At 38.4% G+C, this 16,679-nt stretch overlaps 1 protein-coding gene across 3 annotated transcripts in view; it reads right to left on the bottom strand.

The window, feature by feature from the left end:
• Window positions 1-16,679, bottom strand: part of ZNF143 (zinc finger protein 143) — a 56,662-nt gene that overhangs the window by 16,640 nt on the left and 23,343 nt on the right. For all 3 annotated transcript variants that reach the window (XM_041730685.1, XM_041730684.1, XM_041730686.1), the window contains exons 8-11: window positions 9,204-9,323; window positions 8,348-8,423; window positions 7,489-7,614; window positions 3,902-4,081 (exon numbers count right to left, since the gene is read on the bottom strand). In XM_041730685.1, coding sequence (XP_041586619.1) covers window positions 3,902-4,081; window positions 7,489-7,614; window positions 8,348-8,423; window positions 9,204-9,323 — 502 coding nt within the window. The remainder of the gene's footprint in view (window positions 1-3,901; window positions 4,082-7,488; window positions 7,615-8,347; window positions 8,424-9,203; window positions 9,324-16,679) is intronic.

Here is a 16,679-nt window from a genome sequence, read left to right on the forward strand (position 1 = left end):
CTAATTTATTATTAACTATAACTAGACAGCTCGATGTTAATAATCCTATATTAAAAATAACAATAAGTAAAATTATTACTATAACAAATGCAGCTTTCCCTAAGGGTTTTTATAAGGACAATAAAAAAAAAGATTGTCTACTAGAAAGAGTTTGGACACTTTGGTAAACCTAAAAGGACATTCCATTTCTAAAATGTGCATATGCATGTGTGCATACACGTGCATGTCTTTATTCTCATCTTGTACCTTCCTTGGGTAACTGTATTTTCTTGCATGGCTCTAAATACAGTAAAACCATCCATAAATAGTAAAACCTCACACTAATGTAATCTGTAACATAAGTCTTCAGCATAAAGTATTTGGAAATTGCTTCCTTCCTCTGCCCAGTCTACACTCTCAAAACAGGGCAGGTTAAAGTTCTTATCTTGGTGAATGATTATGGGAGAGATGTGTTGAGGCCAAGGCCAGGCAGGGAAATGGTAGGCAATTCCAACAGAAAACCTGCCCCGTTGATATTTAGGCTGGAATAGAAACCACCACTAGGTGGCACCAAACCACAGTCAGGATAGAAGTGGATTTGACAAGTTTTGGAGCTGTCTGCTAGCCTTCCATAGCCTCAACTAGGGCATCTATCTAACCAACTCTGCAGGAATGGATTGCATTTTACATGGCCGAATCTTTGCACTTCATTTATAGCATAATGTGGGCATTTACTGTATCTACCTGATGATCATTAGCCAATCTTTTCTTCCAGTCCAGACCAACCTCTTGGGTCAGACCAAAAATTATAACTAAGTACTGCATCTCTCTACTTCAATGATTCTCAATCATGTACACATATAAAAGACCTGGGTTGGTTGGTGGGTTATTTGATTTGGACTTGGGTTTTTTTTTTTTAAATATATACTAATGCCTGGGTCTCATCCCATAAAATGATGTCAGAATTGTGCAGACAAAATATGGGGAACAAGTCTATTTTTAAAAAGTGAATCCAATGTGCAGTCACATTTAAGAACACTGCTCTATATAAATGTTCCAAAGATCAGTATGGTAAACTTAATGTAGACATCCCTTTTACTGGAATGTAATTTGTCCGTTAGACATGTGGAACAGTAAACTTTCAGGTAATGAGTCTATATTCCATTTGCATTAAGTGGGAGAAATGTTTTCCCAGCCCATCTAAAAATCCCAGCCAATCTCCCCAAATATTATACAAAGGTTCTTAAGAACCTGTGTTATAATCCACCAAGAATGTCTATATAACATGAAGCACTTCAAACACCAATTATCTAATTACTTAACATTCAGTAAAGTCAGCAGTAGGTATACTTTTGTAAACACAATGATACCATATAGTACCAGATAGGAATTTTGTTTTCCTTCACCACAAATATGTACTATAATCTAAAAATCAAATATCTTAAAGATATAAAAGGAATGCAAATTATAGTAACAAAATATAACTTTTCTTCTAATCTTCCAGGCCTCTTAGATTTTCACAGGCTTCTCCAGTTTCTTAGAGAAGACTAATAATGTAGGGAACATGATGGCAATAATGCATATTACACAACGTAAGCATAAAATAGGACACTATATCGGAAAGAGGACTTCAGGACTATGTTCTCTTACTTAGACTCACGTGCGACTTAAAATTTTTTCCTTTCATATAAAAATGGATGCACACATAGACTCGTTATAGTGGGTTTTAAGTTTGGATAATAAATTTTGCGTAAAAACTTTGCAAAGCATGAAGGCAGTTATACAGCTGGTAAAAGTTCTAGGGGGAGGGATATCCAGAGATCTATAGATTCCAAACCGACAGCATTCTCTTCCCTTTGACAGTTGCTCTCCCCGTCTCACCAATAGCATCTAACCTATTACATAAGCTAGATTGATAGGTTCTTCTTATGCCTCGTTTGAGTAACTGAGTCACCAAGTCCCTTGCTGATACCTCTTCAATGTCTTTCATTTCTCTAGCCCACTTACTTTGAATATTCTAACAGCCCTCATTTTCTTTGCTATTGGTCTCATTTCCCTTTAACTTCTTTCTATAACATGGACTGAGTGATTTTTTTTTCTAAAAAAAACAAATGGGGGGCAGCCCGGGTGGCGCAGTGGTTTAGCGCCACCTGAAGCCCGGGGTGTGATCCTGGAGACCATGGATGGAGTCCCACGTCAGGCTTCCTGCATGGAGCCTGCTTCTCCCTCTGCCTGTGTCTCTGCCTCTCTCTCGCTCTCTCTGAATAAATAAATAAATAAATCTTAAAACAAAACAAAACAAAAAAAACTCAAATGGTCTTTAAATCCTCTTAAAGCTTCTTCTCTGCCCATAGACATATTAAAATTTGTTAATGTACTCTCTCCAAAGGGAAGGGATTATTGTAGATCCCTGAAAAGATTTCCAGAGATACCCAGGGATCCAGGGAATGCAGCCAGGGAAACACTGCAACTAAAGTTCCATTCTGTAAAAATGTCTTTTAATTTTAAATGATTGCAAACTTACTCTTAATACTAGTAATCAAGACAATGCATTAAACAACTTCTTGAAAAACGAATGCACATCCTGCCTTAGCCTCCCATTGGCCTTTCCCTTCCCAACCATTAAAAACAGATTCTCAGAGTGCAGCACTGAAATTAAAAACCTTTGTACTGAAAATGATACCATCAAGGATGTGAAAAGACAACCCACAAAAAAGGAAAAAATATCTGTAAATCAAATATCTGATAAGGGATTTGTATCCAGAATATAATAAAGTATTCTTACAACTCTAAAAAGAACGAAATATGAAAAATGGGCAAAGGATCTGAGTAGACATTTCTCCGAAGACCTACAAATGGTCAGGAAGCACTGAAAAAGAAGCTCAACATCTTTAGCACGTCAGGAAAATGCAAATCAAAAGGACAGTGAGATAGATCCCATTTCACACTTGTTAGGATGGCTATAATCAAAACGACAGATAATGTTAGCTGTGCTGTGGAGAAACTGGAGCACTCACACTTTGCTGGAGAGACTGTAAAATGATGCAGCCACTGTGAAAAACAGTTTGGAAGTTCCTCAAAATGTTAAACACAGTTACCATATGAGCCAGCAATTCCACTCTTAAGTATATACCCAAGAGAAATGAAAACATAATTCACACAAAAACTAGTAGTGAATACTCATAGCAGCCTTATTCCTAACAGCCAAAGTGAAAGCCACTGTTGAATGAATAAATAAAATGTGATACATTCATATAATTACTATTATTATATATAATATATATTATATTATATATTACTATTATTACTATTCAATAATTAAAAGGAAAAAACTACTGATATAAGCTGTGACATGGCTGAACCTCAAAACATTATGCTAAGTGAAAGATGACCTATGAAAAACACCACGTTACGCGATTCTATCTGTAGCAAATGTCCAGAAATGGGCAAAACCATAAGTACAGAATGATGACTGCTTATGGCTGGGGGATGCAGGTGAAAGAAGACTGCTAATAAGTATGAAGTTTCTTTTAGATGGAATGAGAATGTTCTAAAATTGGACTGTGGTCACGGTTGTACAACCCTGTGAATATACTAAATAACAGTAAATCACATACTTTGATTAATGAATTTATTTATTCATTTTTACTGAAGTATAGTTCATCTCTCCCCAATTCAACTGCCCTTGACAATGTCTTCTCTCTCTCTGTGTCTTGGATGCCTGGCAGGGAAACACACAACAGGTGTTCAGTTAACTGTCTGCTGAATAAATGAATGCATAAATGCTAATGTGAAGTTGTATTTTTTTTAAGTTGTGTGATTACCCCTCCACTATGCCAGGTGGTAGAAGGAGGAGGGAAGGAGTTACTGAAAAATGGTTTATAGAAGAAAGACAGAAGACAAAGAAATCAGAGACTGTTACCTGTGTGTATTCTCACGTGATTTTTATAATTGGTTGCACTGGCAAATGCCCGCCCACATCCTGGTTCTGTGCAGTAATAAGGTCTTTCTCCTGTGTGTGTCCTAATATGCACTTTTCTGATATTTGATGTTGTAAAAGACCGACCACAGCCTTCAAAGGGACATTTAAAGGGCCTTTCTCCTGCAATTACAAAAAGAAGTAAGTTAAATGGTATAAAAATACACAGAAAAGCGAAATGTCTTATCCTTCAATTCTGCCTACAAGCATGCTTAAGACTCTAGGTTTCCTGTACTGGGCTTCCCTTTCAGGGTTTTTTTTTTTCTTTTTCCCCCCCTGTAAGTAGCATCTTCTACTCCAAATTTAAATTTCTGTAGGGAGGGCAGCCAGGGTGGCTCAGCGGATTAGCACCTGCTGCAGCCTGGGACGTGATCCTGGAGTTCCGGGATCGAGTCCCACGTCAGGCTCCCTGCATGGAGCCTGCTTCTTCTCCCTCTGCCTGTGTCTCTGCCTCTCTCTCTCTGTGTGTCTCTCATGAATGAATGAATGAATGAATGAATGAATGAAGAAATAAATTTCTGTAGGGAAAGTTGAATATTGTTCAAAACTCATCACTGAAAAAAAAAAAAAAAAAAAAAAAACTCATCACTGACTGCATGACTTTCCAAGATGGAGTCATTCAGGTGGGCATATGAAAAAATGATCTGAGAAAAGCAGAGAAAGAAAATCATAAAGAAATATAAAAGAAAAAGTCAAGAATTAGATTTGAACAAAAAATAAAAATAAAAAATTTGATAAACTGGAAAAAAATTATATTTGCACAACCCTAGAATCCCCACAAAAGCTTATCTCCTAACTTTATTTATTCTGTAATACCTTGAAAAAACTTTTGTTTTTTAAAAAATCTGGCGTCTAGCACATAACACATATTACATATACTTGCTGAATATATTACTATTCTCATAATCTAAGCTTAGGAAAAAGTCTGTTCTGCCAGTTATATTTTTTTCTTCATACTTGCTTTACACAAACTCAGAACCCAAAGGGCCTTTAGCTTTTAACTGTCAGGCAGAAAATGTAGCCTTTGGTTTTGATTCCCATATGTACTTTTCAGGCTGAGCTCAAATTAAGCAAGCAACTTTTGTGGTTAAAAAAAAAAAAAATACGTGTGTAAATAAATAGATATAAAAGTTTGTTATTTTTCTTTTGGTTAAGTAAAATTATACTCTGCTTGCTGGTAAAAACCATTCCAAAATATTTCTTCCCTCAAGTATGAAATCATTTATAAAGAAGCAGGAACCAGGATGCCTGGGTGGCTCAGTAGTCCAGCGTATGCCTTCAGCTCAGGGTATGAACCCAGGTCCTGGGATGGATTCCTGCATTGCCCTCCCCATTGGGGAGCCTGCTTCACCCTCTGCCTTTGTGTCTCTGCCTCTGTCTCCCGCTGTGTCTCTCATGAATAAATTAAAAAGACTCCTAACTCTGGGAAACGAACTAGGGGTTATTCTGTATGTTATTCTGTATGTTGGCAAACTGAACACCAATAAAAAATAAATTTATTATAAAAAAATGAATAAATTAAAAAAAAAAAAGGCAGGAACCTCTGATCCTTTCTTTAGAGAAAGTTTTTTCTTTTTTCCAATGTGTTAACCTAAGGAAAACAGTTTGTTTTAGCTAAGTCCCTTCTCTTCTCTGAATCCTGATGCCCTTAACGTTTTCCCAGCTCTAACATGCTGTGATAAGGAATCCAGCATTCTAACAATCCCCATGGTGTCATACAGACTACCCTAGCTCTGAAATCACTTGTGTTTGTAATAAACACTCCTGAAGCCCCCTTACTCAATCCAACATTTTTACCAATGAAAATATTCATGATTTAATAATTGATGCATGAATATGTGGTTTGCTAAATGAATACAACAAAGAAATTCCAATTCCAATGTTTTGACCAAATATTAATGGAACTAGATTATGTTTTTATGTAACTTTTATGTAACAGATTGACATTATATAGCAAATCCAAATAGAATTTGCAGGAATTTGGAAACATTTGCCCCTGAGAACAATGGATAAAAATAAGTACATGGATGAAATAGAAGCAGAGATTAAGGCTTTGTTCCTAAACATTGTAAAGCAAAGCCTATGTGGGATCATATTTGAACTAAAAGCTAAACTTTGATAGACAAGTCCTCAGTAGAAATTTGCTAAACTATTTCAGAATACTTAGAAGTATCTGGGGATTGGGGCACTTGGGTGGGTAGTTTAGTCAGTTAAGTGTCGGCCTTCAGATCAGGTCATTATCCTGGAGTCCCAGGATGGAGCTCTGCATGGACCTCCACATCGGACTCCCCGCTCAGTGGGGAGTCTGCTTCTCCCTCTGAATCTCTCCCTTCTCATGCTCCTCTCTCTCTCAAATAAATAAAATCTTAAAAAAAAAAAAGTATCTGGGGATAAAGTTATACTATGTTTAAAACATTAGTAGGGGGGCAGCCCAGGTGGCTCAGCGGTTTAGCGCCACCTTCAGTAGGGCCTGATCGTGCAGACCCAGGATGGGAGTCCCACATCAGGCTCCCTACATGAAGCCTGCTTCTCCCTCTGCCTGTGTCTTTGCCCACCCCACGCCCCCCCCCGTCTCTCATGAAAAAAATAAATAAAATCTTTAAAAAAAAATAAAAATAGGGATCCCTGGGTGGCGCAGCGGTTTGGCGCCTGCCTTTGGCCCAGGGAGCGATCCTGGAGACCCGGGATCGAATCTCACGTCGGGCTCCCGGTGCATGGAGCCTGCTTCTCCCTCTGCCTGTGTCTCTGCCTCTCTCTCTCTCTCTCTCTCTCTCTCTCTCTCTCTGTGACTATCATAAATTAAAAAATTAAAAAAATTAAAAAAAAATAAAAATAAAAATAAAACATTTCTGGGGGATCCCTGGGTGGCTCAGCGGTTTAGCGCCTGCCTTCGGCACAGGGTGCGATCCTGGAGTCTCAGGATGGAGTCCTGCGTCGGGCTCCCGGCATGGAGCCTGCTTCTCCCTCTGCCTGTGTCTCTATCTCGCTCTCTCTCTCTATGTCTATCATGAATAAATAAATAAAATCTTTAAAAAAAAAAAAAAAGAGTCAGATACTTAACCAACTAAGCCACCCAGGTGCTCCACCACTCCTTGGAGAATCTAACCAGATTATGGGCCCTCATTCTGGAAAGGAGTATACACATGCACAAATGGTAAGGTGCACAGAATTTTAAGAGTTTAAGAGAAACCCTTGAATCTAACTCTGAAAATTCCAGAGACTCCTTCCCCAAGTCCTTTCCCTGCAGATTAAGAATTCCTAAATTCAGGGTGCCTGGGTGACTCACAGTTAAGTTGCTGACTTCGGTTTCGGTCATGATCTCAGGGTCCTGGGATCAAGCTCCACATGGGGCCCTGCACTCATGGCTTATCGAGGAGTCTGTCCCTTGCCCTCTCCCTCTGCCACTTCCCCACCTCCCCCCTCATGAGCACACACGCATGCTGATAAATAAAATTAAAAAACAAAACAAAACAAAATTCCTGGCTTTCAATCAATCCTGACCTAGATATGGTATTTGTTCACACTAGTACCTGTATGAGTTCTGATATGTTTCTGTAGATCTCCTGAAGTTTTGAAAGACTTAGTACAATTATCTTCTGAACATCGGTATGGCTTTTCTCCTGTATGAGTTCTGACATGACTTTTTAGTCCATAACCTTTAAGAAAAATTTAAAAGGAATTTAATGACATGAGACCCCTCTAAGCATGCACTGTTTAGTAGTTTAGATTAAACTACTGAAAAATACAGTAAACACCACGGATATAATACTAGGCAAACGCAACAAAACAACTATTAATACTGTACAAGAGTATGACAGCTAAGGACTGCCATGTTGGAAATTCAATAGTTCATCTCTGTCTAGAAGAGGTTATATGTGTTTCCTTTTTTAAAGTGCCCCAATCTTACTAGATGTTCACAACTCATACTCCAAAAGCCTGAAGTAGAATTGAGACATTAAATGAGGAATAGGGTGGAAGTCAGGAGGCCTGGTACCAGTCCTGGCCCTGCTGGATATAACCCAGGAAAGCCCCAAGCCCTGCAAAGTGCCAGTTGCTCATGGTTCCCCCAGGTCTATCCTAACATTAAATTCTGTGTCAGCTTCTAATGCTTAGCTTTTACTTTTCTGCTAAAAGAAAGTAGAATGTGGAGTGAAACACCAAACATAGTAGGCAGAAATAGGCCTGAGGAGAAAAATGGAAAGAGAGAGAGCGAGAACAGAGAGAGAGAATAGAGCAAGCAGGACAAGAGAAAGTTAAGGGAGAGACTGAAAAACTGGTCATTGTGCATCCACTAATTCAGACCAAGGCAAGGGGTCAGTTTCTGCCCCTGGCCAGTCTCTGCTTGCTCCCTAAATGGAACCATGAAATAAAGAAAAGTCATATCTTTACCTGTTGCAAATGCTTTCCCACAGCCTAGATGCTCACACTGATAGGGCCGGTCTCCCGTGTGTGATCTCTCATGGACCTGTCATTAAAATGCAGGCATGATTCTATTTCCTGTAGGCATTCCTCATGTAGATGGTCTCAAGAGAGACCTATTTTTCTCCCTCTGCTGAATTACAGTTGACCTCTGAACAACCTCTCATGCAGTCAAAAACCAGCGTATAACTTCCTTAATTATTTCTCACAACCACTCTGTGAGGGAGGTGCTTTTATCATAAGGAAAATGAGACACTAAGACACCAAGTAACATGTCAAGGTTACATACCAGTAAGTAATGGGGGTGGGCTCTAGGGCTGCTACTCCAAATATGCTAAATGCCCACCTCCTGACCCTCTGTAAGTTATTCAGTATAAGTGTTAGCTACTGTGCCGTGGAATGTTGTGTTTAGCTGCAATCAAAATACTTGGCCTGTATATTTGAAAGAAAGGGCAAATTAACACCAACTTCTGCTAGATTTCACCAGATCACTATTAACAGAATGATTACACACACATCTCTCATAAAACTTTATAAATTTCACATCTGACAAAAAAATATATTCAAATATATAGAGTACCTACCATCTGCCAGGAAGTATGGCAGACATTAGGAAGACAGAGATAAAGAACACATAGTCCAAGCTCTCAAAGAATTGACAGTTTCTAAAATCTGCATAGGGTTTTGCGTGGCCCATGTATAAGTGTGTGTGTCTATATCTTGATAAGTGAGGAAAAATAATGGCACTGGCATTATTTTGGCATTTAATGTCCTAGGTATTGTCATAACTAAATACAGCATTTCCTATATATATATATATATATACCTTAAGATGATGAGCTGTTGTATATAATTTTCCACATCCATCATATTCACATCGAAATGCCTTTTCTCCACTCTGCTGGGACTTAGCAGTTACTCTTGTTGCATGTCCTTGTAAGACAATCTAGATGAAACAAAAAGTTATTTAAATTATTCATACAGAAATCAAGTAGATGAAATTACTGTTTTCAGAAATCACCGTTATCATAAAAAAGATAAAACCATAATATGGGTTTCCAGACTCAGGTTATCATTTTACAAAGATTCTGTCATGTTGAGCCAATTAGGTTATTTCTGTTCCATAGCTGAAGTCAAAAGGAGATCCACAAGGGGGCATAGCTAGAGCTCCCAGATATCTATTCTCATTCTAGAAAAATCAACCCAAGTAGCAGTAGCATCGCCATTATATGCAAGTATTTCATGACATGCTTAAGGGATGGATATGGATATATATATATATATCCATGACATCTGTTCTAAAAACAATGTAAAGAACATTTTCTTTGTCAAAAGCATTTCAAAGCAATGAAAAAGAAAGGTTTATGTCCTTGGGGTCACCTGTGGGAGACAGTATGACCCATATGATCCTAGTCTGTACTCATATTCAGTAGAATCATTTTTCTGGGACTCAACACCATAAGACTTCAAACAACTGTCCTGATTTTGGAAGCTTTTAAAGATGATCACCTATTTTAGAAATTAAGATACCATAAAAATAGAAAAATGACTCTCTACTCTGCAGGCCCTGGGATGAACAGAGCTGCAGGTTAGGGTGACTTGTTTGGAAGTGAAATTTGAGGCTGAAAATGAGGAGTGAGGTGAGCAGTCCAGACAGAAGGAAGAGTATGATGAAAAGTATGGGAGTGTGCCTGGAAGAACTGGAAACTTAATGTAAGAGTATTATGTCAATACGACAAGAGTGAATAACATTAAGAAGAAAGAGAAGCTGAGGACCACATTTGGGAAGAGCTTTAGATGCCATTCTGAAGAGTAAACCTAGACAACGAAAGCAAAGCGAGGCATTAACCTTTTTCTTTAAGTTTATTTATTTATTTAAATAATTTCTACACCCAATGTGGGTCTTGAACTCACAACTCAGAGATCAAGAGTCACATGATCTTCCAAGCACCCCAACATTTTTAAAGGGACTGACCAAGATCAGCTCTGTATTTTATTTTTTTAAAAGATTTTATTTTTTTATTCATGAGAAACACAGAAAGAGAGAGGCAGAGACACAGGCAAAAGGAAAAGCAGGCTCCATGCAGGGAGCCTGATGTGGGACTCGATCCTAGGACTCTAGGATCACATTCTAAGCAGAAGGCAGATGCTCAACCGCTGAGCCAACCAGGCATCCAGAGCTCTTTATTTTAGAAAGAGAACTCTGGGAGCACCTGGTGGCTCAGCGGTTGAGCGTCTGTCTTCAACTCAGGTCCTGGTCCTGGGATTGAGTCCCACAATCAGGCTCCCCATAGGGAGCCTACTTCTCCCTCTGCGTATGTCTCTGCCTCTCTCTGTGTGTCTGTCATGAATAAATAAAATCTTAAAAAAAAAAAAAGAGAGAGAGAGAGAAGGAGAACTCTGGTAATGGTGTGAAACAGTGAAAGAAAAAAGAGGCAAGGACACTAAAAGAAGTCTGTGTAATAATGAATATGGAGGGAAGAAGTGGTAAAACCTAGCCTGGGCCAATGACCATGGAATAAAAAGCAGTAGATTATTCTGCAGATATTTTAAGGATGAGGATGGACAGAATCCAAATTTTAAAAGCTAAATGAACAGGCTAAAGCTATAACAGGTATCTCAGGGCTGTATCAGTTATTTCAGTATAGGACATACTAGTCTTTGTCAAAAGAAAAACCTGATATACTATCACAAAGGAAATGTCTCAAGGGCAAAAGAGACGCTAATCAGTGAAATACCAATCAGCTTCTAAAACCATCTACAGAAAATGACTTCATTACTATTTTGCTTAATGTATGTTCTGGGAATTAAGGGAGAACCTTAGCTCTGCCATAAATTCACTGCGTGACCTTGTGCAAGTCAGTGGGCTTGTTTGCTTGTCGGTATAAAGAACATATTATATTAAATCAGTGATGATTTTTTCTTCTTACAGCTTTTTTTAAGGAGTTAAATTCTTTTCCCAGATGAAATCTTACACAGCATTCTACTGTGCAAAACAGATAAAAGCATTCCTGCTTCTGCTGGCTCAGGCAGGTGTGGGTGGCTCAGAGCTCTGCTAGTCCCCAAGGGAACTCAAAGAAACCCTAGGACCACCTGCCCCAAAAAACCAGCGTTTGAAAACCATCATACAAGATGATAATGCTAAATCCCTTCTAGCTTTAACATTCTAGGGTTCATAAATTTAAAAAAAAAAAAAAAGGGGGGGGGGATCCCTGGGTGGCGCAGCGGTTTGGCGCCTGCCTTTGGCCCAGGGCGCAATCCTGAGATCAAATCCCACGTTGGGCTCCCGGTGCATGGAGCCTGCTTCTCCCTCTGCCTGTGTCTCTGCCTCTCTCTCTCTTTCTCTCTGTGACTATCATAAATTAAAAAAAAAATAAAAAATAAAAAATTAAAACATTCTAGGGTTCTGAGGAGGTGCAAATCCCACTGGTAAATAAGGGCTAAGCCTAAGATTGAATCCCAAAGTTACTTCAATAATAAAGAGGTTAACACCATTTACTGAGGAGGTGCATTTATACGATGCTTTGTGGTAGGTGCTTTGCAAGTGCTGTTATTGGTTCTCCATGACTATCCAATGAATTGAACATTTCCTATGATTTGTAAATAAGAAAAATAAGGCTCAGGGTAGTTAAGTAATATAGTTTGCCCAAGGTCAAAGGCTGGGAAGTAGGACTTGAAGCAGATGAGCTCTATAGCTCATGCTATTAACCCACCAGACTTCAGGGTGCAGCAGCTCAGCAGTAACTAACTGGCAAAGCTTCTGTAGTTGCAGAGCGAAAGACCTGGCAGGGTTGAGGGAAACTGGAGATTTTACTGCCTAGTGCAGTACTTAAAATTCCGTTTGCTGTAAAAGTCTGATGCACACGACAGATAGAACTTTTGTTATCTGACGTGTGTAAACTTGTACATTAGGATGTAAATAATTTATACTCTTGGGGACAGATAAAATGAAAGCAACTTTAGGCATTTTTATTTTTTTATTTTTTTGAGGAATTCTTAAAAGTATGTTCTCTTTCTTTCCTTTTTTAAAAAGATTTGAGAATTCCTGGGTGGCTCAGTGGTTTGGCGCCTGCCTTTGGCCCAGGGTGTGATCCTGGAGTCCCAGAATCAAGTCTCACATCGGGCTCCCTGCATGGAGCCTGCTTCTCCCCTGCCTGTGTCTCTGTCTCTCTCTCTCCTCTGTGTCTTTCATGAATAAATAACTAAATAAATAAATAAATAAAATAAAATAAAATAAAATATTTTATTTGAGAGAGAGAGAGAGAGACGCAGACTCCCCACTAAGCAGGGAACCCTCCCAGGGCCTTGGGATCATGACCTGAGCTGAAGGCAGATGCTTAACCAACTGAGCCACCCAGGTGCCCCAAAAGTATGTTCTCTTTCAAGAAAGGAATTAATCAAAGAAGTCTGGCAACAGAGTGACCTTTAAGGAACCATGGGACACATCAGAATTGCCAGGATATTTAAAAAACAAACAAAGGGGCACCTGGCTGGCTCAGTCATAGAGCATGCGACTCTTGATCTCTCAGGATCATGAGTTTGAGTCTCACATTGGGCAGGGGCCTACTTAAACAAACAAACAAACAAACAAAAAAAACCAAATGAACAAAAAACCTCCACAGATATTCTAACAATAATTATTACTGGGTAGTGGTCCTTCACTTTTTATTTTTACCTGTCTATACCATTTGGATTTTTTTAAAGTGTACAATTAGATAAGTTTTTTTAATCTAATTTTTTACATGAGTATAACTGATGCACAATGTTATATTAGTTTTAGGTATATAGCATGGTGAGTCAACATCTCTGTGTTATGCTACCCTCACCATAGTGTAGCCTCCACCTGTCACTCTGTGATACTATTACAATACCACTGACTATATTCCCTGTGCTGTGTGCCTTTTATTCCCTCAATGAATTTATTTCATAATTGGAAGCTTATATCTCCCCCTCCCCTTCACCTATCTTATCCATCCCCTACACCCTTTCTCCTCTGACAATCATCAGTTTGTTCTCTGCATTTATAAATCTGATTCTGTTTTTTTATTAATTTATTTGTTTTGTTTTTTAGATTCCACATATAAGTGAAACCATATGGTGTCTTTCTCTGACTTATTTGACTTGTCATAACCCCCCCACGTCAGGTCTATTCAAGTTGTCACAAATGGCAAGATCTCATTTTCTTATGGCTACAAAATATTCCAATATATATATATATATATATATATATATATATATATATATATATACACACACACACACACACACACACACACACACACACATATATACCACAATTTATTTATTCATCTATCAATAGACACTTGGGCTGCTTTCATATCTTGGTTATTGTATATAATGGTGTAATAAAAATAGGAGTGCATCTATCTTTTCGAATTAGTACTTTCAGGCCTTCTTATTTTAATCCAAATATTTGTTTTTCTGGTGTTGAGTTGTGTAAGCTTTTTAAGTATTTTGGATATTAACCCCTTATTAGATATATCATTTGCAAATATCTTCTCCCATTCAGTATGTTGTTTTGCTTCATTGATGGTTTTCTTTGCTGTGCAAAAGCTTTTTATATTAATGTAGTTCCAACAATTTATTTTTGCTTTTGTTTCCCTTGCCTTAGGAGACATGTCTACAAAAAATGTTATTGTAGCAATGTCAGAGAAATTACTGCCTTTGTTCCTCTATGAGTTTTATGGCTTCAGGTCTCACATTTAGCTCTTTAATCCATTTTGAGTTTATTTCTGTATACAGTGTAAGAAAGTGGTACAACCACAGCAGTCAAATGAGCAAAGAAATAAAAGGCATCCATATTAGAAGTTGGGCAGCCCAGGTGGCTCAGTGGTTTAGCACCGCCTTCGGCCCGGGGCCTGATCCTGGAGACCTGGGATCGAGTCCCACGTCACACTCCCTGCATGGAGCCTGCTTCTCCCTCTGCCTATCTCTCTCTGTGTCGCTCATGAATAAATAAATAAAATCTTTACAAAAAAATTATTAGAAGAAGTTAAACTATTACTACTTGCAGATGACATGATACTATACATAAAAAACCCTAAATATTCCACCAAAAAACTACCAGAGTAAGTGAATTCAATAAAGTAGCAGGGCACAAAATTAATACGCAGAAATTTATTGTGTTTCTGTACACTAATAATGGAATAGCAGAAAGAGAAATAAGAAAACAGGTACATTATAATTGTACCAAAAAGAATAAAATACCGAGGAATAAACTTTACCAAGGAGGTGAAAGACCTGTGCTCTGAAAATTACAAAACACTGATGAAAGAAACTGAAGAGAAGGCAAATGGATTTTCTAAAAGTAAACATGATTATCTTTTTAAAAAAAGTATGCAGTAGCTATCTATATAGTAAGATAATTGGTCATTTGGGGCCTTTTCATTGTTTCTTTGAATTAAAAAAAAAAACTAAAAATATTTTTTGAAAAAATCATGGGTTTGATCTCAGACTTACTGATCAAATCCCTGGAAACTGACCTTAGTTATGGGTTTTTGTTTTAAGATTTACTCATTTATTTGAGAGAAAGAGAGAAAGTGTGAACAGGGGAGGGACAGAGGGAGAGAGAATAGTGAAACAGACTCCCCACTGAGTGTAGAGCCCAATGAAGGGCTAGATCCCATGACCCTGAGATCATGAGCTGAGCCAAAACCAAGACTTGGAAGCTTAATTGACTGAGACACGCAGGTGCCCTAGTCATGGGTTATTTTTCAAAAAGCTCTGTAGCTCAATCTCATGTTTGTCCCTGATTAATAACCACTGATCAAATACCTTTTTTTTTTAATACCTTTGTTTTAAAGATGAAGAGGCTTAGAAAAGCAAGGTTTGTTTGCTCAAGACCACATAGCTAGATAAAAATATAGAAAATACACATGAGGGCATCCCCAGTGGTCCAGTGGTTTAGTGCTGCCTTCAGCCCGGGGTGTGATCCTGGAGACCCAGGATCAAGTCCCACATGGGACTCCCTGCATGGAGCCTGCTTCTCCCTCTGCCTGTGTCTCTGCCTCTCTCTCTCTCTGTGTCTGTCATAAATAAATAAATAAATAAAATCTTAAAAAAAAAAGAAAAAGAAAATACACACGAAATACGATCCACATTCAAACTGCCTATATATACAGACAAGTTTGAGGGTAATCATCCAACTCATGTTCTGGAAGAATCTGCCTCACCAACCATAGACCCTGATAAGATGGCATATATAAGGCTGGCCAGTAATCTATGCCTTACGTGGCTGAGTTTAAAAATCAAGCAAAGTCCACAAACTTTCCTTCTCTGGAATTTGACCCAAGAAATAAAGGAAAATCTTGAGTTGGCTGTGGGTGGTAAGCCTTTAGAAAGCTGTGATGAGCTATATGCAAATTCAATGAAGACAAAGAGGAAGCTGTCTGCAGAGAGGAGAGCGGAGAAGCACAAAAGAGGGGAGGAGGAAGAAAAAGGAGTGAGAGATTAACCTCCAGTCCTGATTTCTTGCAATTCTGGTTCCTGTGAGGCCTGGCTGTCCAGCAGTTTCTGTTCTTGGCTTCTTATAAACTCTGCTGCATCCTTACAATATATCTCTTTTTTCCTAAGCTGGTTTGACTGGCTTTCTGTGTTTTCCAACTATTAGAGTTTTGTTTTTTTTTTTTTTAAGATTTTATGTATTTATTTATGAGAGACACAGAGAGAGGCAGAGACATAGATAGAGGGAGAAGTAGGCTCCTTGCTGGGAGCCTGATGGGGGACTTGATCCCAGGACTCTGGAACACAATCTGAGCCAAAGGCAGACACTCCATCACTGAGCCACCCAGGGGCCCCCGCCTATTAAGAGTTCTGAATAAAAGTACCAAGCAAAGAACTCTGATCTCCAATGTAAACAAAATTAGTTTCAAATGAAGTTAAAACGAACTAATGGCAACCATGGAAAAAAGTATTCTAAGAGAACATTTACAGCATGAATAATGTTGTATAATACTTACATAGTTACAAATTATGTTCTTTGTATTACCTAAAATATAAATCAAGTGAAAATCTAATTTGGTTTTCATAACCTCACGATATGGGTAAGGCAAGATTACTGTTATTCTCATTGAGCAGATAAGAAATCTCAGATCCAGAGACATCAAGTAATTTGCTCAGTCACACAGCTACTACATGGCAGAGTAGAGATTCTATACATGGATTTTTTATTATGCATTTGTGCTACTTCAACACCATGCTGTTTTCTGCTTAAATAAGGATAGTATAGCATGAGAGCAACGACAGCAGTCAGAGTCTCCTGCAAATACACACTCCATCCACC

This window comes from Vulpes lagopus, chromosome 15, assembly GCF_018345385.1.
Source record: "Vulpes lagopus strain Blue_001 chromosome 15, ASM1834538v1, whole genome shotgun sequence".
In the NCBI taxonomy this organism is placed as follows: Eukaryota; Metazoa; Chordata; class Mammalia; order Carnivora; family Canidae; genus Vulpes; species Vulpes lagopus.